We start from the raw sequence: 22,187 nt of genomic DNA, 5'->3' as shown, positions 1-22,187 counted from the left end.
AATTACTTGTAGATGGTACAGTTGTTTGTTGGCCCTTGGCTGGTCCTTGGCCGGTCCTTCGCAGGCCCTTAGCTGGTCCTTGGCCGGTCCTTCGCAGGCCCTTAGCTGGTCCTTGGCAGGCCCTTGGCTGTTTCTTGGCTGGCCCTTGGGAGGCCCTTCGCTGGTCGTTCGCAGGCCCTTCGCTGGTTCTTTCGCAGGCCCTTGGCTGGTCCTTGGCCGGCCCTTGGGAGGCCCTTGGCTGGTCCTTGGCTGGCCCTTGGGAGGCCCTTGGCTGGTCCTTCGCAGGCCCTTGGGAGGCCCTTGGCTGGTCCTTCACAGGCCCTTGGCTGCTTCTTGGCTGGCCCCTGGGAGGCCCTTGGCTGGCCCTTGGCTGCTTCTTGGCTGGCCCTTGGCTGTTTCTTGGCTGGCCCTTGGGAGGCCCTTGGATGGTCCTTCACAGGCCCTTGGCTGCTTCTTGGCTGGCCCTTGGCTGTTTCTTGGCTGTTTCTTGGCTGGCCCTTGGCTGTTTCTTGGCTGTTTCTTGGCTGGCCCTTGGCTGTTTCTTGGCTGGCCCTTGGCTGTTTCTTGGCTGGCTCTTGGCTGTTTCTTGGCTGGCCCTTGGCTGTTTCTTGGCTGGCCCTTGGCTGTTTCTTGGCTGGCCCTTGGCTGTTTCTTGGCTGGCCCTTGGCTGCTTCTTGGCTGGCCCTTGGTTGTTTCTTGGCTGGTCCTTGGCTGGTCCTTCGCAGGCCCTTGGCCGGTCCTTCGCAGGCCCTTGGCCGGTCCTTCGCAGGCCCTTGGCTGCTTCTTGGCTGGCTCTTGGCTGTTTCTTGGCTGGCCCTTGGCTGTTTCTTGGCTGGCCCTTGGCTGTTTCTTGGCTGGCTCTTGGCTGTTTCTTGGCTGGCCCTTGGCTGTTTCTTGGCTGGCCCTTGGTTGTTTCTTGGCCGGTCCTTCGCAGGCCCTTGGCTGCTTCTTGGCTGGCCCTTGGCTGTTTCTTGGCTGGCCCTTGGCTGTTTCTTGGCTGGCCCTTGGCTGTTTCTTGGCTGGCCCTTGGCTGGTCCTTGGCCGGTCCTTCGCAGGCCCTTAGCTGGTCCTTGGCCGGTCCTTCGCAGGCCCTTAGCTGGTCCTTGGCCGGTCCTTGGCAGGCCCTTGGCTGTTTCTTGGCTGGCCCTTGGGAGGCCCTTCGCTGGTCGTTCGCAGGCCCTTCGCTGGTTCTTTCGCAGGCCCTTGGCTGGTCCTTGGCTGGCCCTTGGGAGGCCCTTGGCTGGTCCTTGGCTGGCCCTTGGGAGGCCCTTGGCTGGTCCTTGGCTGGCCCTTGGGAGGCCCCTGGCTGGTCCTTCGCAGGCCCTTGGGAGGCCCTTGGCTGGTCCTTCACAGGCCCTTGGCTGCTTCTTGGCTGGCCCCTGGGAGGCCCTTGGCTGGCCCTTGGCTGCTTCTTGGCTGGCCCTTGGCTGTTTCTTGGCTGGCCCTTGGGAGGCCCTTGGCTGGTCCTTCACAGGCCCTTGGCTGCTTCTTGGCTGGCCCTTGGCTGTTTCTTGGCTGGCCCTTGGCTGTTTCTTGGCTGGCTCTTGGCTGTTTCTTGGCTGGCCCTTGGCTGTTTCTTGGCTGGCCCTTGGCTGTTTCTTGGCTGGCCCTTGGCTGTTTCTTGGCTGGCCCTTGGCTGTTTCTTGGCTGGCCCTTGGCTGCTTCTTGGCTGGCCCTTGGTTGTTTCTTGGCTGGTCCTTGGCTGGTCCTTCGCAGGCCCTTGGCCGGTCCTTCGCAGGCCCTTGGCCGGTCCTTCGCAGGCCCTTGGCTGCTTCTTGGCTGGCTCTTGGCTGTTTCTTGGCTGGCCCTTGGCTGTTTCTTGGCTGGCCCTTGGCTGTTTCTTGGCTGGCCCTTGGCTGTTTCTTGGCTGGCCCTTGGCTGTTTCTTGGCTGGCCCTTGGTTGTTTCTTGGCCGGTCCTTCGCAGGCCCTTGGCTGCTTCTTGGCTGGCCCTTGGCTGTTTCTTGGCTGGCCCTTGGCTGTTTCTTGGCTGGCCCTTGGCTGTTTCTTGGCTGGCTCTTGGCTGTTTCTTGGCTGGCCCTTGGCTGTTTCTTGGCTGGCTCTTGGCTGTTTCTTGGCTGGTCCTTGGCTGCTTCTTGGCTGGTCCTTGGCTGCTTCTTGGCTGGCCCTTGGTTGTTTCTTGGCTGGTCCTTGGCTGGTCCTTCGCAGGCCCTTGGCCGGTCCTTCGCAGGCCCTTGGCCGGTCCTTCGCAGGCCCTTGGCTGCTTCTTGGCTGGCCCTTGGCTGCTTCTTGGCTGGCCCTTGGCTGTTTCTTGGCTGGCCCTTGGTTGTTTCTTGGCCGGTCCTTCGCAGGCCCTTGGCTGCTTCTTGGCTGGCCCTTGGCTGCTTCTTGTCTGGCCCTTGGCTGCTTCTTGGCTGGCCCTTGGCTGTTTCTTGGCTGGCCCTTGGTTGTTTCTTGGCCGGTCCTTCGCAGGCCCTTGGCTGCTTCTTGGCTGGCCCTTGGCTGCTTCTTGGCTGGCCCTTGGCTGTCTCTTGGCTGGCCCTTGGTTGTTTCTTGGCTGGTCCTTCGCAGGCCCTTGGCTGCTTCTTGGCTGGCCCTTGGCTGCTTCTTGGCTGGCCCTTGGCTGTCTCTTGGCTGGCCCTTGGTTGTTTCTTGGCTGGTCCTTCGCAGGCCCTTGGCTGCTTCTTGGCTGGCCCTTGGCTGCTTCTTGGCTGGCCCGAGGCTGTTTCTTGGCTGGCCCTTTGCTGGCCCTTGGGAGCCCCTTGGCTGGTCTTTGGGAGGCCCTTGGCTGGTCTACGATCTATGTTTCCTTTTTAAACATCAATCTTTGTACTAAAATATTCTTTCTGTCATGATTTGTGGACATTAAGACCTAAAGAGAAGCGCCATCTCCTGGTCAGAAACTGTAATTCAGTGAAAGGGTGGAGTCAGAGTAAAAAAATATGAACAAGGGGTGTGGGCTGCCATTCGGCTGGCGTTTGAATGGGAAGGGCCATTTGGAATAACTGCTACTGTATGAGGTACCTTCACATCTCACTGTGTGTAAATATCGTTATTGATCTGTAATCTGGTCAGGAAATATCCATCCTATTGTATTTGGGAGGAATTTTCCAGTATTATCAGCTCCTAAAATGCAGAGTTTCTGGAATAATAAAGCAGTGTTTGTCGTAATTAGATTGACCACAGGAATCCCTGTAGCTACGTTTAGCATCTGTTTCAGCGGCGTGTGGTGGGAGAGCTCTGCAGTCACGGGTTCTGCCCTCAGACATAAGTATAGATGCAGTGTGTGTTTTTAGTGACTCACCTCTGAGTCTGGATCCATGTCGAACAGATGGTTTCTAATGTTTGAAGCAACAGAAAGACTTCAGATTTTATCCTTAAGGATATTTTAAAAACAAGGAGCTTTGTTTTTTTGTTTTTTTCAGGTATCTACCTGCGTGTCGCCTCCATGAGCACCACCAGGCATTAACGGTTACATTTACATACAGAGAAGACATCAGTGGTTTTTCACGCTCATTTTTTTTCACTTTCTTTGAACAGACAGAATGTTTTCATTGAGTGTAAAGCAGACTGTAGCCGTAGCCGGTGTTCTCCCAGCTTGGAGTGGTCTGTATCAGCTGGCATCCACTAGTATCATCTGGAGAGCTCTGCCTTGGCCAAATCAAGTCTTGCATGACGCTGGTTTCTGCCAATCGATTCCCACCATGTTTTCGGAATGTAGAAACTGTCTGCAGATACGTTTTGCAGGATTTGCTTGTCTTAAATTGAATTTAGAAAGTTTGGAAATTGGTGTTTGGTTTGGTTGGTGTTTACTAGTCTTTTTTTGTGTATATTTGATTGATTAATTAATTGGTGTTTCCCATATTGTCTGAAAATTGTCTGAAATAGATCAGTGTTAATTTTGACAGCAAATTCTGATTTAGTCTTAGTCTTTTGAATAACACACCATTTAGTTTTAGTCATATTTTAGTCATCTGAAATCTTTTAGTCTTAGTCTAGTTTTTGTCGACTAAATGTCAAAAGAGTTTTAGTCTTAGTCTAGTTTTTGTCGACTAAATGTCAAAAGAGTTTTAGTCTTAGTCTAGTCTTAAGTCTTTTAGTCTTAGTTTAATCTCAGTCTAGATTTGAATTAGACTTGACTTTCCCCTTGGGGATCAATAAAGTATCTATCTAGATTTAGACACAGATTGAACAGTTACAGATACAAAAGATGTATTTTATTTTGAATTTCAAAAAGATTAACTGTGGCTTTGCTCCCTGAAAGTTTAGCGCAAACACGGCGGTTAATCAAATAAAAAATAACCTTGTATGCTTAGCGTGTATGCTTACCTTCGCATGTATCTCTGGATGAGTCGTCTGCAAATGCCGTTTCAAGTTGGTGGTGTTTTTTCCGGATATTTTGGCTCCACACGGTTTGCAGGCTGTCTTGTTGTCCTTAGTGTCATATGTGAAGTGTGTCCAGATATCAACTCTTCTTTTTCGCCCTAGCTGTTGTAACATGTCTATTATTCATTTGATTTTTGAAAGGCTACTACTGCTACAAAAAAGCTGCTTCTAGGGCTGCAACTAACGATTATTTTAAAAATCGATGAATCGGACAAAAAATATTTTTTATATTTTATACTCTTTTTTTCCAAAATAAACATTTTAGACAGAACAAACAAGCACACAAGTACAGGTTGCTCATTAACTGTACTGGTGCAATATGAAAAATAAATGTTTGTGTTAAAACTACGCAAACTTACATGAGAAATGTAGCTATACATCCACAAAATATAGGCTACTTTGTTTCATAAAGCGCAAAAAAAGACATTTTTGTTTTTAAAAGCCCCTAAGGGGTTCAAACAATAGGCCCCCCCATTTCAACAAATGAGGTTTTTTTAGACTAGAAGAGTTCTGCCTTTTAAGACAGGAAAGTATAGCAGTTAAAGTTGCTACTTGAGAAAATACTGAACCATAGAGATAAAATAGCCCTGTGATTCAAATTATAAATTGTATTTGGAATAAAAATGAGAGAACTAGGGGTGCTAAAAAACACATCCTCCAAAGACAGATATTTACATGGGAATGTGGCATATAATTAATTGACATATTACTGATCTTACTGGATTTTATTCTGCTTTACTTCCATAAATTGCAGGATCTTCTTTACTTTATCTTTGCCAGAAGATTTAAACTTTAAAAGCCTTGCCCTCATAATTTGCAAGTTAATTTATTTATAAAGAAAATATAAACGCTGCTTAAGCTAATTCAAATGAAATTAAAAGTAAAATAAGTAGCCAACCTTATCACTGTCTGTAACCTACTAACACGGTAAGGAAAGCATCTGATGAGCTACCTGAGAAACTAACGTAACGTTTCCCCACTTTGAAACCAAACAAACATGGTGGTTCCGTGCCATGTTCATTTGTTTTGACAAAAGTTGCATGTTACGACTTTTTTCACTGTACAAAGCGCAGGCTATTTTAATTATTGTGATCAATTTGCGCCGTCAATCCCGGTGCATGCGCGCTTCATTTGCAGACTGGACGCTGAGGGTAAACATCCTGCTGGCTCTGACTGCAGCGCTGAGAGGGATTCCTGTGGGAGAACGGGGTTGGGATGGGGGAGGCGCCACACGGCAGAGTAGGAATGATATATGCTTTCACGTAAGAGTCTCCAAAAGTCGCCAGTGACACCGTAAAAAGTTGCCAGATTTGTTGCTAGTCGCTTTTTTGAAAAAAAAGTCGCTGGAGGGGTCTGAAAAGTCGCTGAGTTGGCAACACTGCACCTGCAGCGCTGACTCGCTCTGCCATATTTTTTCTTCTTCCCCCGCTTCAGTCAAGTGGATGTGATGACGGCGGCGGCGGATGACGTATTAATCGCGCGACACAACTAATCGATGATGAAATTCGTTGCCAACGCTTTTAAAAGTCGATTTTTATCGATTTTATCGATTCGTTGTTGCAGCCCTAGCTGCTTCTATGCTTTAACCATACGCGCTCTCTTCTTCTTCTTCTCCTTCTTCGCACAGCTTTATGGCGCATTACCGCCACCTGGATTTCTTTCTATGGCGGTTGGCAACTAACTTTTGATTGGATTTCTTCCCAACTTGTCCCACAAAAAAAGTAATTCTGATAGGATCACCATTCGTCCCTCCCTGATAGTTTAGTCTCGTTTTTATTCGTTGACTAAAGTGTCAGTTATTTTCGTAATAGTCTTAGTCATCATATCTCACTTTTTATTTAGTTTTTATTTAGTCTAAGTCTGTGAAAAAGGTTCGTTGACGAGTATTTTTCGTCATAGTCTTCGTCAACAAAATTAACACTGAAATAGATTCCTACTCATTCATTCAAAGAGTTGTTAAGAATTAGTCTGTTTGGTCGGTTTGTCCCACTTTAGTCCAACAAAAGATGTTTCCAACGTCTTGTTAAAGGATCTTAAAATGACGGATTTTCCTCTTTCACCTTGTAGACGTCGTTTGGACGTAAATCATGTCGTCTCTATAACAAATTTTTTCTCGGTGCGCTAAAATCTCAGCAGACAACAGGAAGGCTAGCTTCTGTTTCTTAGTTCTTTTTGTCCTTTCATAGCAGAGCTTGCCATGACATGCTCTGCTATATTTGGATGTACATAAAAAATATTTTGGAACTATTTATCCCGACTGACCCCCCGCCCCCGTCAGGATCTGACACTCGGCCCATAGACGTCTGATTCATGGTGACAAACTGTCCTGAAAAGACTCCAGTTGGACTCGAAGGTTCAGAGCTTCTCTTAGAAACTGGGAAACATTCCTGGGACACTGACCTCCATCTACTCCCCCCCGCCCCCCCTGAGCTCCCAGTCAGCTTGGCCTCTTTTCACTGACTGAGAGGAGACCCGATGTGAGTCTCTGCAAAGCGCCGAGCTGAAGCCTTCTGATAAACACATCTTCTCTCTCTGCAGGAGAAAGCATCTGGCCTCCAGCAGGATATTTGAAAGCTATTGATCCCTTGATTGGTTTCAGGAGCCTCTTATATCTCTCTGCTCCTGACCGCTCTAACACAGCGTTTCCCGCCCCAGCGTTGAGCTCCTGTGAAGGAGCATTTGAGGGATGAGCCTGAGAGGGTCTTAAAGGATTACTCTGTGTTCCAGCTTGGCCTGTTGACCATTAAAAGCTTATATTAGCTCCGTTTTCACACCTTTTTTCTCCCGGCTCCGTCCATCACTCGGTGTCTGAGACGCTCCTTGGTTCTGCTGATCTATATCTATACTTAGTCCAGTTCAGCCATGATTCCCTCAGAAAACAGGCTAAGCTCGGTGGTAGGAGTGTTCACAGTAAACAAAAGTGTTTTGTTCAAAAAATGCATCTGTGTTATTGTAAAATACTAAAAACATAACGTTATTAAAATAAATATTAACGACACTTCAGTTGAATCCTAACGAATCAATCTAAACCCTAAGCAGAGTAATGCTGAAGACATTTAAATTTAAAATAAATGAACATAAAGTGCAAACAAGGAACCAGCAAGTATAAAAGTTAACTTTACAAATTGAATAATATTCAATTTGCAAATGTTCACTGTGTGCCGTAGTTTCCTCTGTGACGTTAAGCGATCATTTGGCTGTAACTACAGTGTTTGATGCTGTAATTTGTAGAAACTCTGAGCTCTGCGGTCATCTGTAAATCATGACGGCCTCTCTGCAGCCTGTCTGCGCTCTAAGGAGCTGTATGAGATCTCTGCAGAAACAGAGCATGCACCTTCACGTATGATCCATCTCCCCCTTGAAGAAATGAGCCATGGATGCACGTCATCCCTGAGCAGAAGCAGTCCTTAAAACCTCGGCCTGCATGGTCCTTTAATGGCTGACAGTCAGGGAGTGGATGATAACGGGGGGGGGGGGGGGGGGGGTTACTGTGACCTGACCCTGTAATCTCCTTCTGAAAGGTGATCAGACCTGCTGGCCCTCAGGCCACTCCGTCTGCCTGTAATCTCTGTCTGATCTCAGGATCCAGCGCTGGATTATGTCAGATTAAAGTCAGTTTTCAACATAATTAATTTAGAGCAGCTTTAGGTGACGGGGAAAGGAAACTCAGGGAAGATTCCAGCATTTTAACGGCTCTCCATCGTACCTAAAACCTGCAGTCAGAGGTAGAAAGTCCTCAGGCTGTTCTCAATCTCAGGACTTAAACTGATTCAAAAACCTGAAATGTGATGAAAGAAGAAGGGAATGTGGATATTTGGAGTTTTAGGTTTAATAGAAATGATCTAAAGGTCGTCAACCAAAGGAGTGAAGACATCAGCCTGCTGGCCTGTTCAGCTTACCTCACTCTGTAACTGCCGTTATTTTATCCTGACTCATCTGCGTTAAGTCGAAGGTTTCTGCGACAGGATGTTACGACGTCCCAAAGGAACGTTTTACGCTCATGTTGACAACATATTATTTTCCACATAGTGAATAAACAAGCAGGATGACTCTGTAAATGGAGGAAGCAGAATGTGACATAAAGGATATTTTAACTCCAGAAAAATGATTAATCAAGTTTTTATGACTTCTTAATGTTCAACTCTTCGTAGGTAAAGAAACCTTGAATGGTTCATATACACAAAAACACTTTTTTATGGGTGCAAAACAAAAAAAAGGTAGTCATAATAATAAAATGTCAAATATACTGAGAAAAAAAAAAACATTTTATTGCCGTGGCAACTAGGGCTACATATTTGCAATATAATCGCAATGAAACAAAACGCAACTTCAGAATCACAGAGGCACAGATTTTAATCACTCTGTATTTAACAACAGTAAGGCACTAAATTTCTCCCTCCGGTGCTCTGTCAGAGCAGCATACCCCTTCAGTTCAGCATACCCCTTCAGTTCAGCATACCCCATCAGTTCAGCATACCCCATCAGTTCAGCATACCCCGTCAGTTCAGCATACCCCATCAGTTCAGCATACCCCTTCAGTTCAGCATACCCCATCAGTTCAGCATACCCCGTCAGTTCAGCATACCCCATCAGTTCAGCATACCCCGTCAGTTCAGCATACCCCATCAGATGAGCATACCCCATCAGTTCAGCATACCCCCATCAGTTCAGCATACCCCGTCAGATAAGCATACCCCGTCAGTTCAGCATACCCCTTCAGTTAAGCATACCCCATCAGATGAGCATACCCCGTCAGTTCAGCATACCCCATCAGATGAGCATACCCCATCAGTTCAGCATACCCCATCAGATGAGCATACCCCATCAGTTCAGCATACCCCCATCAGTTCAGCATACCCCGTCAGATAAGCATACCCCGTCAGTTCAGCATACCCCTTCAGTTAAGCATACCCCATCAGATGAGCATACCCCATCAGTTCAGCATACCCCATCAGATGAGCATACCCCATCAGTTCAGCATACCCCATCAGATGAGCATACCCCATCAGTTCAGCCTAACCCATCAGTTCAGCATACCCCGTCAGATGAGCATACCCCGTCAGTTCAGCATACCCCATCAGTTCAGCATACCCCGTCAGATGGGCATACTCCGTCAGTTCAGCATACTCCGTCAGATGAGCATACTCCGTCAGTTCAGCATACTCCGTCAGATGAGCATACTCCGTCAGTTCAGCATACCCCGTCAGATGAGCATACTCCGTCAGTTCAGCATACCCCATCAGTTCAGCATACCCCGTCAGATGAGCATACCCCGTCAGTTCAGCATACCCCATCAGTTCAGCATACTCCGTCAGATGAGCATACCCCATCAGTTCAGCATACCCCGTCAGATGGGCATACTCCGTCAGTTCAGCATACTCCGTCAGATGAGCATACTCCGTCAGTTCAGCATACCCCGTCAGATGAGCATACTCCGTCAGTTCAGCATACCCCGTCAGATGAGCATACTCCGTCAGTTCAGCATACCCCATCAGTTCAGCATACCCCGTCAGATGAGCATACTCCGTCAGTTCAGCATACCCATATTCAATGCGCATGTGATAGACGTCAGATTTTAATTTATCCCTTTAGTTTTATACAAAAATAGATTTTAAACTACCTCAACAGGCGTGTATCCCTTTAGTCGTGTACAAAAGAAACAATTTAAGGTCAGATCGCCATACGCTTCAAAAAAACACCAAAAAGTAAGTAACGAAATTGTTTTTTTGTCCCTGACTAAAGGGATACACGCCCATCGAGGTAGTTTAAAGTTTATTTTTTGTACAAAACTAAAGTGATAAACTAAAGGGATAAAGGGTATTGACTATGGGTATGCTGGTCTGACGGCGTATGCTCATCTGCCAGAACACCAGGCCTTTCGGTGTTGGTGAAACACTTGAAGTGGATTTGTTGCCCTAAAGAAATGTGGAGAGTTGCGGATAGCATGCTCATCCATGCATGGAAGTAGAAGTACGTCATTTTTATTGTTTTTTTTTCACTAACAGTTTACAGTAAAGTCGTACAACAACCAACTCTGGATAATCAAGCTTTCAAAAACTGAAATTCTGGGCAGAAACATCTACAAGCCTGTAGTTAGTGCAAAGAAGAAATCAAAATAAAATCGCAATTTAGGTTCAAAATTGTTGTAATTTAGATTTTTGGCAAAATCCTTCATTCCTAACAGCAACCTATTTTTTATTTTAGTTTAGACCCAGGCTCTGTTTCTGGTAAAGAGCAGAAAATTGGATCAATAACTATAAGAATACAGTTAATCCTCTCCATTTAATCAAGACTCAACGTCGTTCTTTTGGTTTTAACAGAGATTTATTCTGGTCACGTCTTACGAAGCCCTAAAACCTGCCGAAAGAGCTAAGAAGGGAAACAGAAACCCAAATGAGCTCAAACCAAATATAAAGGTTTACACAAATAAATACAAGTAAAACAAAGTCGTACCTCATTGGCCGCAGAAACTCCAGAGGAATAAAGATTATTTATACAGCTTTTCTCACAAAAAACAATCTTAACGTTTTCTGGTGGAACTTCTTGGAAAATTGTCACAATGATGCAATGTTTCAATCAATCTTTCCAACGGGCAACAACGTGAAATGCGGAAGAAAAACAAAAAAACAGAGGTTCTTCCTTTTTAATGTGCTTTTTAACCAAAGTACATAAACAACATAAATTTACTGAAAGTTATTTAGTTATTTATTTATGATTGATTGATTGATTGATTGATTGATTGATTGAACGTTTCATTTTAATACTAGTCTTTATGAGCTCTTGTTTTTAAGTAAATACTAAAATTTAATGAAATTTTCAGAATGTTTATTTTCTGGCTCAAAATAATTAAACTTTTAATGACGGTTATGAACGAATATGTGCAACATTTGCCTTCAAGGCAAAGTGTGGCGCCTTTAAAAGGAAGACCCTTTATAGGACGTATTTGTTAATAAAATAAAATCTAAAAGGAAAGTCTAAACATCCTGAAGCCAAAGAAACCAACATGCATCACTGCCAATGGGTTTATTTCATATTTATAGGAATAAAGCTACTTTATTAATCCCACAGGGGAATTAAATGAACCTCCACAGATTTAACAGAGCTTGTTTTGTTCTGAGGTCCTTCCAGGTATTTCCACTCATGTCTGTTTTTAATTCCTTTCATTCTGCTTCTCTGTGCTGACAGCTTGATGCTGACGCCTTGATTTAAACTTCTTTCAGCTTTTTCTCTCTTGTTTCTGTTTCCAGTTCTGTCCCAGAAACTGGCAGGGCAGTGTTTATCCTCTGTTTTTGTTATTATTTTTTTTTTTCTTTGCCTCCTGTTGCCGGGCAGCGCCCACTTTTTCTCGCCCTCGCAGACAAGCTCATAAATGACCACCCTTGGCTCCCTCCCTCCCTCCTTCAGCTCCTTCACCTCCTCTCTCCTTCCTCCCCTTAAACTGCCTCTTTCTTCCGTGCCCCCCACTTCTACTTATCCTTCTCCTCCCAGCATTTCTCCCACGCAGCTCTGAACAGAGGGCTCAGTGTGCGGGTCGACAGCTCGGGCGGCGGCGGGGAGCGAGGGGTTGTGGGGCCTGAATACATAGGAGGAGGAGAAAAGCAAAACGCTGCAATAAAAGGCTTTTTATTTTTTTATGTTTTGGTCAAACATCGAGGTTAAACTGTAGCGGAGCAGTTTAACCCAAAACGCTCCTGGTTGATAAATGCAGGGAATTTCCCAGAATTGTTAAAATAATTTTTTTTATGTCTGGATGCGTTATTATAATGTTACCTTTAGAATTATTCTGTTTCAGTTCAGTTTATTTCTATAGCTCCAATTCACATCATGCCATCTCAGGTCACTTTCCAGTTCACCAGATCATCCAGTCAGATTGATTCAAAGTTTTCTATCTAAGGAAAACCAGCTGATTGCATCGACTCATTGACTCTTCAGCAATCCCTCACACTAAGCATGCTTGTAGCGACAGCAGAGAGGAAAAACTCCCTATTAACAGGATGAAACCTCCAGCAGAACCAGGCTCAGTGTGAGCGGCCATCTGCTGAGGCCCACTGGGGTTCAAGGAGACAGAAGCAGACATAGAAAAAGAAGCATAGATACAAAAGGCAACTGTCAACCAGCTCCACAGGCGGCCCCGTCCAGGAAACACACAGCCAGGCAGACGAGCTCCGAGCCAGCTCCCATGTCAGAGGATGAAGAGAGCACATCCAGTTAGTCACAGTCAGAGAAACAGGACTACACTGGAAAACAGGCCAAGCTCCAACATCTAGAAACAAAGGTGTTGATGGCAGCAGCACAGCTGATATTTCTCTCCAGGATGGAGTCACAGCCAAACAGGAACAGACCAGATGAAGCTACTATGAGAAAAAGCAGAGAGAGCAGAACGTTAGAGATTGAACTAACAGATTCTGCAGAGTGGGAGAATAGAGATAGAATGAAGCAGAATGATGAAAAAGGGGTCCCTATGTCCTCCAGCAGTCTAAGCCTATAGCAGCAGAACTATAGAGATAAATCAGGATAACCTGAGCCACTCTAACTAGAAGCTTTATCAAAAAGGAAGGTTTAAAGCTTACTGTGAGCTGAAAGACTGACTGCAAAAATGTAAAAGAAAAACATCCGGATGACTAAGATCTGCCACCTGACTTCTTCTGGAGGAGTCATGTCAAACATATTAAAATGATTCTGCTTTTAGGGGAAAAGTTGACTGATTGAGTCTTCGGTTGAAGGTGGTTTATATTAACAATCTAACCATCTCTAATGTTATTGCTTTTATTGCCGATATGTTCAATGAAAATAAATGTAGATCTTCCTTATTCTGCAGGATCTACGTGTTTCTAAAAACTTAAGGTCATCTGAAAGGTTCTGTTACAGGGAGGGGGTTGAAATCAACCCACCAATGTTTGGCCCTGACTGTGTTCCGTAGTCCCAGCTGCGTGATCAGAAACCGCTCTTCCAAACAACAGATCATTTTATTCATTTTTTGTAATTGAACTGCTTGCTTTCAATCACTGCAAGCATGTTTCAGCCTGATATAAACTGGGTCTTTCCCACTAATGTCCCACTCTTCATAGCAGCTGTTGCACACAGACTTACCTTAAAAACAGTAATTACCCTGATTTTAAATCTTTACAGCCTTAAAGGAGACGTGGGGAGAACAGTTCTGCTTGTTTTGTCTGGTTTAAGAGCTTTCCTTCTTAAAGTGGGGCTTTACGATTATAAAACATGCAGACAATTACAGAGTTAAACCATCTTTGGTATTATGTTAAAGCATTATTAGCAGACTGAAGAACAGGCAGGGCGGATCTTGGGGGGGGGGGGGGGGGGCTACTTGGGCTACAGCCTGGGATGTTTCCCCCAGAGCCCCGGATCTTCATTCTGAGCTGATTAGAGTAAAATGTGCAGTACTGGAATTCACCAGATGGTGGCAGCAGTGCAGGAAAGCAGACTGCAGCTTTCCCCTGCAGAAGAAGAAGTGATCCCGGGGTGTCGGGAGCCAGAGAGGCGGATCTGGTGGATCTGACCGTTTTCATATATATATTAAATAATCATGTCAAAGTTTTAACATTCAGTTTAATTTGGCAGCTGTTGTTTACACAATTGTAAAAAAAAATAAAAAATAAACAGACAAGGTCCTTTTTTAAGCTGTTTTATGAGAGAATCAGTCTTTTTCTAACTTTTGTCCTTTCAGCCTGACAGAAATAAAGTCAGTCATTAGTTTTCCAACATTTAGTGAATATTTATCATTTATCTTTGCTGATATCAGAGGATGGAAACCGGCTGATAGCAGGACACAAAAATGAAGAGTTCCTGCAAAGATGAGAGACTTTCTGCTAAATCCTGTTCTAATGTAAAATATGACAGATTACTGGATTATGGACATTTTTTAGTATACGACATTTCTCTGATTCAAGAAGCAAAACGAGGGAAAAGGGAGAAGCGAGCAGGAAATGGAACCGGGGATCATGGAATAAAAGAAAGCTGCAGGGAGCAAAGAAAAGCAGGAACTTAGCAGCTGAGGGAGATAAGAGACCAACGAAGACAGGAGAGTTTATAACACTCAGACTGAATATTAACAATAATGAGACTCCAGTTAAAATAACCGTGTTCTAGATTTAAAGAGACATTTTCAAATAAAAAAAAAAGCTTGTTTCAAATTTTTATTTGATTTTTATTTTAATAAGTATTAAAACCTTTTAATATGTTTTTAAACAAATGTTTTCTTATGATGTAAATTTCAAGTTATATTCAAAGAGTCACTTAATGCATTCAGGACTCATTATCTTTTTAGTGCACTGCAAAAAAATCATATTGAAATAAGTCATTTTTTCTTAAAATAAGTGCTTTTTTTCTTGAATTGAGGTAAGGGAGACACTTTGCCAATGGAAAAAAATAATTTACTATTAAAATGTTTATTTAAAGTGCTTATTATCTATTTATGTTATATTAATAGTAAAAAATATTTATTTCTATTTGGTTTTTGCAGTGTGTGAGCCATAAACCAGCTTGTAGGGAAAATAAAACTCGAAAAAATCGAAATCTAAATAAGTTATTTTTTCTTGAACTTAGGAGGTAAGTGACACAGTGAAACAATTTACATTTAAAATAAGAAAAAAAAAATCAAGAGCATATTATCCAATTATCTTATTTTAAGAGTTAAAATCCTCATTCCATTAGCAAATCATCTTATTAACCTGCTCAAATTAAGGCTAAATACATTTAATTCAGGACATTTTGACTTATTTCTAGGTGTTTTTTTCAGTGCGGACTATGTGGCAGATAGGAAGGAGGAAGATTAACCGTGTCTTTAAGGCTCCACTTGTCGGGGAACCATCTAAGCTGACCTGAGGCTCTGTTGGACCTAAATCTACCGTCTGTCCTCACAGGTAGCCGTCCTACGGTCCAGTATCTGTCCTCCTTGTCCGAGCTGCCTCAGGCGCTGCAGTCCTACTACACTCAGGGCTACGTCCTGGCCGCCCTGCACCCCATCATCCTGTCCCTGGGCCGGAGCCGCTCGCTGCCCTTCAGCCTGCTGTACCGCGCCGTCCTGGCCCGGCCCAGACCCAGGTAGGCCAGACCCGGTCCCTGGACCCGGGACCCTTAATGAGCCTCCAGTCAGAGGAGACAACTTTAATGAGGGCAGCTGCATATTAGATAGGAAGCTTCAGATGGAGGTCAGACTGGCGGGGGGGTGACTTGGGTTTTCCACTCAACGACAGGCGTCTTTGAGCAGCCAATCAGGAGGAGGCGTCAACATTGGTTGCTGTGCTGTGAAGGAAGCAGCAGAAACACAGCAAAGGTCCAGAGGTGTCTGAACTGAGAGTCACATTAAAACACCTGCTGGATGGGGGGGCGGTGGGGGGGCATTCATCTGCACCAAAACGATGACCTAGAAATACGTAAAACACTCTTAAATTAAGTCTATTGAGCCTTAATTTGAGCAGGTAAATAGGATGATCTGCCAATGGAATCAGTGTTTTTTAAATAGAATAGAATAGAAAATCCCTTTATTCACTGGAAAAATGATCTACAGATAAGTAAGATTTTCTTAAATTAAGTGTATTTATCCTTAATTTGAGTAGGTTAATAAGATGATTTTAGAATAGAATGAGTATTTTTACTCTTAAAATAAGATAATTAGATAACATGCACTTGAACTAAAACAATGCAATTGTTTCTTATTTTAAGTGTAAATATTCTTGTTCCACTGGCAAAATGTCTCTTTTAGCTTTTTTCCTCAATCCAAGAACAAATGCAATTATTTTAAGAAAAAAACAACTCATCTAGATTTAGTTTTTTTTCCAGTGTTGTCCCACAATCTGGAAATTCTGGCATTTACAGCAGCAAAAAGATTATAGAAAGAATGGTCACACAAATGTGGACCTTAGAAAAATGTATTAAAAATAACCTAATAGTGAAGAGTTAAAAAATACTGTACTATAAAGTGTTTTAACAATATAAAACGGTTCACCTGGAGAATAAATAACCAATATGCAGCTATGGACATTTTTCCAGTAACGGATATTTGAAAATAGCAGCAACATCAGAGATGTGCAGAATGACAGCAGCAGGTTATTTAACTGACTAAGATAGAAACTGAGCAGAATCAGCATGAATGGAAGAACTGGTTGAGGTTGTTGGGAACAGTGGTGGTTCTAGAGCAGGCATCCCCAAAGTTGGTCGCCGAGGGCCGCTGTCCTGCAGGTTTTAGAGGTTTCCCTGCTCCAGCACAGCTGATTTACATTGATAGTTGATTAACAGGCTTTTGAACTGCAATCATCAGAATCATCTGTGCTAAAGCAGAGAAACCTCTAAAACCTGCAGGACAGCGACCTTCCAGGACCGACTTTGGGGATGCCTGCTCTAGAGTCTTCCAACTGCTGGGAGGAAGGATCTGTGATAACGCTCCCTGGTGCGTTTAGGGTGCAGCAGTCTGTCACTGAAGGAGCTGTCCAGTTCAGCACCAGCTTCATTTAGTTAGAATCCATCTGTTTCCAGAGTCCAGAGGACATCCAATCACAGAGCTGGCCTTCCTGATCAGCTGATCTCAGCTCCAGATGAGCCACTGCTCCAACAGACGGGTCCATAGAAGATGGCTGATGCCACAACAGGGTCATAGTTGAGATAATTACAGAACATGCACTTGAATTAAGACTTGCAACATTTTACTTTTTCTTATTTTAAATGTAAATTTTACTTGTTCCATTGGCAAAGTGTCTTATTTGACTACTTAATTCAAGAAAAAAATTGCACTTATTTTAAGAAAATGTACTATTTAGAGTCCAATTTTTGACTGTACCCTAGGCAACCGAGAGGGGATGCTGGCAGGATCAGTGCTGCAGCTAGAAGTAGAGACGACCGGCTGTGATGAGATCACCACAGACCTGATGGACCAACAGAAGGGAGAACATTTTTAAACTGGTTCTCATACTTTAAGAAAATATGGCTTCCTGGTCTCTGCCTCTAGGACTGGACTTAAATAGCAGACGTTACCTGCTGTGCTTAGTGATGATAGCAGCACCGGGATGGTTCTGCTTTTAGAAAACCAGGTGACTTAATGACTGGATTACTGCAGCTGCAGTTTTAATTACGAATGTGGCAGCCATATTGGATTTGTATGGAATTAAAACAGTCTCAATGAAATTTTCCTTCCTTACACGGCTGCAAAAACTTTGCCTGTAAATATGTCGACCTTTTGGTGAACTCAAGCCAAACGATCGACACTCAATGCAGTCGAGCAGCTTCCAGCCAATGAAATCAGCTCATTTGGTCAGAAAAATAAGGAAGTTTTCCACCGGCCGCTTCTTCCGGATCAAACCAAGAGTCTTGGCAGGCGGGGGTGCTGCACTAGCTGTGACCGGCTCAGTTATTTCACCCAGCCCCATTAGATGGAAAACTCTAATGGCTGTCTGTTAGCAGCTACCTGACGTTTTGTAATCAGATCTATTTAATAAGAAAAACTCTTCAGCCGAGAACAAAGCTACGCCCGAATGTTGAAGCTGCTCCACTGCATCCAGTGTAGATCGCTTTGGCTTCACCAGAAGGTCGACACATTCGCAGCTGAATTTTTACCAGATATTAATTCAGTGTAAGGAATTCAATGTGTAAAAATATGCTAAAAAAAAAAGGCAGATTTCAATTAGACTGTTTTTCTTTTTTTTATCATATTTTTATTGTTATTAAAACAGATGTACAATGCCATCCAAATCGTAGTGTTTTTCAGTTGTTTTGACCATATACAGTATAACAAGAATCAAACAGCATTTCAACATTTTTATATTTTTATAAACTGTATCCAACCCCAAAAACCTCTGTGAAAATAAATAACATTAAAAAAACTAAATAAAAAATTAATAAAATAAAAAATAGATAGATGAAAACCCTTTACATTGAGACTTGTTTACTAGCGAGAAGGGAGATTTGTAAGTTTGTCTAAATAACCCAATAAAGGGTCCCATACTTTGTAAAATTTTTGGTTGATCCGTAAAGTATTTCATTTTTTCAATTTTTAAGAACATCATCCTATCTGAGAGCCACATTGCTGCCTTAGGTTAGACTGTTTTTCTTCCATAGATTTGGATTTAAAGCTAAATAAACTCTTTATTTTTTAACTGCTGCTGATAAATATAGATATAAAGCTATAGAAATGTTAGGATCTAGAGGTTTTTATTTTTCTGTTGTGTTTAATTGTGTTTATTTCTTTTTAACACCATATTGCTCTATTTTTTTATGCCAGTTTCCCAGATTTTCTCTAAATCTTCCAACTGAAACTGTAGGAAATGTAAACATTTAGTAGAAAATGAATGAAATGACAGAGAGAGTAAATAAGACCCGTTCCTTGCTGTTTCCAGGAGCAGCAGGATGTCGCCTCCTGCTGCTCCTGGAAACGCTTTATTTCCTGCAGCAGCTGAACTCTGTCCGGTTGCTCTGATGAAGCTGAACTCCTGTCTGTCGTTCGCAGCAACCAGATGGCGTCCACGTGTCACAGCGCGCCGGTGCTGCGGGTGGAGGAGTGGCCCTTACCTGGGGACTCGCTGACCTGCGACACAGTGCGGGCGCTGATCGACAGGGTGAGCCGGCTGCAGATAAACCCCGGGACTCCTTCAGGTGTTCAGCCGCGTTGATGCCGTTTTCTACCTGTGCCTCCTGCAGGTGAACAGCAGTGCGCGGGGGGGCGTTCGCTTCGTTGGCTCCGTTCTGCAGCAGGTGAGCGGCGTCACCAACGGCCGTGTGCACAGTCCCAAAAGGGGCTGCCGCTCCCCACCTCGTACACCCCCCCAAACCCCACCTGGAGACAGAGACCTGGAGGACAACGCCTACAGTCCAGGTGAGCCCCTCCCTGATTGGCTGGATTCACTGTCAGAGCAGCAGGTGAGCGGGACGGATGGAAGCGGTTGAAATTTTAAATTTTTAACATCTTTATTTTAATCTGTTTTCCTCATAATCCAAACTAAGACTTGAGGCTGCTGGTCTTCTTCCATTCCTGGCCCCCCGGCTGTGCTCCTCTGGACTCCCTGGGCTGTCAGTACCACCAGGGGGCGCTCTCCATGCGGGTCTCCAGGAAGGGCCAAGTGGTCAGCGCCCTGGAGGCGGACTGGCTGGAGCTGACTGCTGCTTACTACCGCAGAGGCTGGTCACTGGTGGACTCCTTTGTCTACTGGGACACACCTAAAGGTTGGTCTAAATGAGGGGGCGGGGCTAAAGTTAAAGCAGGTGGAGAATTTAAAATTTCAGGTTAACACAAAGTGTTCATTATTAGTAATCAAATGTTTCCATTCTCTTAAATTTCATTTTCATTTTAAGACCTATAAGTCATAACCACCTTTTTCCAGCCGCTGATGTTAATGTTAGGTTTATATAATGGGACCCTAGGGGTGTTTTATAGATAATACTTTTCCTACTTTCATAGATCTGGCCCACAAACAGAGAAAGAGAAATATCAGCTGTGCTGCTGCCATCAACACCTTTGTTTCTAGATGTTGGAGCTTGGCCTGTTTTCCAGTGTAGTCCTGTTTCTCTGACTGTGACTAACTGGATGTGCTCTCTTCATCCTCTGACATGGGAGCTGGCTCGGAGCTCGTCTGCCTGGCTGTGTGTTTCCTGGACGGGGCCGCCTGTGGAGCTGGTTGACAGTTGCCTTTTGTATCTATGCTTCTTTTTCTATGTCTGCTTCTGTCTCCTTGAACCCCAGTGGGCCTCAGCAGATGGCCGCTCACACTGAGCCTGGTTCTGCTGGAGGTTTCTTCCTGTTCAAAGGGAGTTTTTCCTCTCCACTGTCGCTACAAGCATGCTTAGTGTGAGGGATTGCTGAAGAGTCAATGAGTCGATGCAATCAGCTGGTTTTCCTTAGATAGAAAACTTTGAATCAATCTGACTGGATGATCTGGTGAACTGGAAAGTGACCTGAGATGACATGAGTTTGAATTAGCGCTATAGAAATAAACTGAATAGAATTGAATTGGGCTTTAATCGCTGCTGCAGAGATTTGGGATCATTTGCTGAGGCGCTCCTGTTCTGGTGAACTGCAGCTGCATCATGAACTCAGCAGCCTGATGGAAGGAAGTAACGTCTTCATTCTGCTCCCTCTGGAGAGACAAACTCAGCCCAAACAGAAGAGCTCAGGACTTTATCCACAGCAGAGAGAGCCGGATCTGTTCATGGTGTAAATGTCAGCTGTTCCCCACATAAACAGGAAGTGAGGTGGCTGAGGTCGGGAGGACGCTCCAAATTTAGATCCAGTAGGAGACAGAGGAGACAAAACAGGAAGTTGGTGATTTTTGGTGCGTAGGAATCAGAGGAGAACGAGCAGGAAGGAGGAGCATCAGGTCGTTGCTCAGTCTGCTCACAACATCCCAAAATAACAAAATGTCCAATTATAACTTAGTATTTGAGTTGTAAACATGTGAGAGAATTGAAACCTTTCTCTGATTGTTGCATTGGATAAATGATCGGCTGATTTCCTGACAGGCAGCAGCAGGGACGCCTCTCTGCCCGGAAAGAACACATGTTAGCTTTTAACCTATTTCTAATAACTGGGTCGTTTTTATGAGGGACGCTCATTTCAGCTGCATAAAGTCTTGGTGGTTAATGCAGTTGTGGCGCCACCTGGTGGTGAGTCAGTGTAATTGATCACTAAAAAGCCCAAAGTGAAGATGTGTTTGTGTTGCAGGTGAGCCGGTTCCTCGATCCCTGGAGGGGCTGTTTGTGTACGAGGAGAGGAGCACGTCGCCTCCTCCCAACGACACCATCGTGGTGGAGCAGTGGACGGTCATCGAGGTGGGGGGGCATGCATGGACCTTTTTAGCCTATTTTTTTTTATATTCTGAAGCCACCCTAATATGAATGAAAGCACCCCTAAAATATCCTGTTTTTTTTATACTGTATGCGCTTTTTACAATAAAAAACTAAAAAATGTGACATTGTAGAAACTATAAAGTATTTAGTTATTTAACCCCTTCAGTTATGCTCTGGTTCATCAGAAATAATAATAAACAAAACAAAAAAACAAGTAAAGCAGCCGGATGGAGCTTATAGCTGCTCCCAACTTTTTCTAACTGGTTGATGAAAGTGCAATTATCCAACTGATGGTTCCAAACGTTTATTACAGGATTTTCCGTCATACAAACGCCCAAGACCACCGTGAACACTGCAAAATACACGGTGGAAAATATTCATCAGTGAAACCGTCATATTCCCTTATATGAATTTTCAACTGAAACTTATTCAACAAAATATAAATTCTCTCAATTGTCCATACCGTATGCCCCTCCAACCAGAAGGTTAGGAGTTGCTAGAAGTCCTTACAGGTCCATTTCTTCTATATTTCAGTTCTTTGCCTTTACTCTTGCACACGCCGACCGAGTATAAAACAAAACTCAGAATTTTCCATCCAAGGCATCACGTGATCAAGTGATAACCTAACCAGTGACGTCTCCATCTGACATTATTACCATATTTCCCAAAGTATGTACATATTAATCAAAAAATACAAAAATATGAACTGGATATTAAAAGTAAAACATATTCATATTCACAAAAACAAGAAATAAATTCACACAGAAAAATGCTTGTGTAACTGCGTTCGCTACACTGCCACCAAAATTACAAAAGGTTTACTTTCACCATATTCAAAGAAATAAAACTTGTAATTTTCCAATAACTCCAAACTTAACCTTTACCCATACTTTCGATCAACACTTGTTATATTAGGTGATGGGCTCTTTCAATTTTCATGTTAATGCTGAGCTATTTTGAATAATGTTCAACTAACACAACTAATTTCTGCACTGGACGCTCAAGAAATGAAGGTTGTGTTAAGCGCTCACCTTTTGGTCCTAACTTACTTTGG

The 22,187-nt window shown here is 43.8% G+C and overlaps 1 protein-coding gene across 1 annotated transcript in view; it reads left to right on the top strand.

The window, feature by feature from the left end:
• Nucleotides 1–22,187, top strand: part of rftn2 (raftlin family member 2) — a 41,725-nt gene that overhangs the window by 5,561 nt on the left and 13,977 nt on the right. Inside the window, exons 2-6 of the mRNA XM_038298485.1 lie at nt 15,226–15,406; nt 18,801–18,909; nt 18,992–19,166; nt 19,295–19,513; nt 21,009–21,115. Coding sequence (XP_038154413.1) covers nt 15,226–15,406; nt 18,801–18,909; nt 18,992–19,166; nt 19,295–19,513; nt 21,009–21,115 — 791 coding nt within the window. The remainder of the gene's footprint in view (nt 1–15,225; nt 15,407–18,800; nt 18,910–18,991; nt 19,167–19,294; nt 19,514–21,008; nt 21,116–22,187) is intronic.

Source organism: Cyprinodon tularosa, unplaced genomic scaffold (assembly GCF_016077235.1).
Source record: "Cyprinodon tularosa strain WSP-4 unplaced genomic scaffold, ASM1607723v1 ctg408, whole genome shotgun sequence".
In the NCBI taxonomy this organism is placed as follows: Eukaryota; Metazoa; Chordata; class Actinopteri; order Cyprinodontiformes; family Cyprinodontidae; genus Cyprinodon; species Cyprinodon tularosa.
This window is presented reverse-complemented; position numbering and strand designations above follow the sequence as displayed.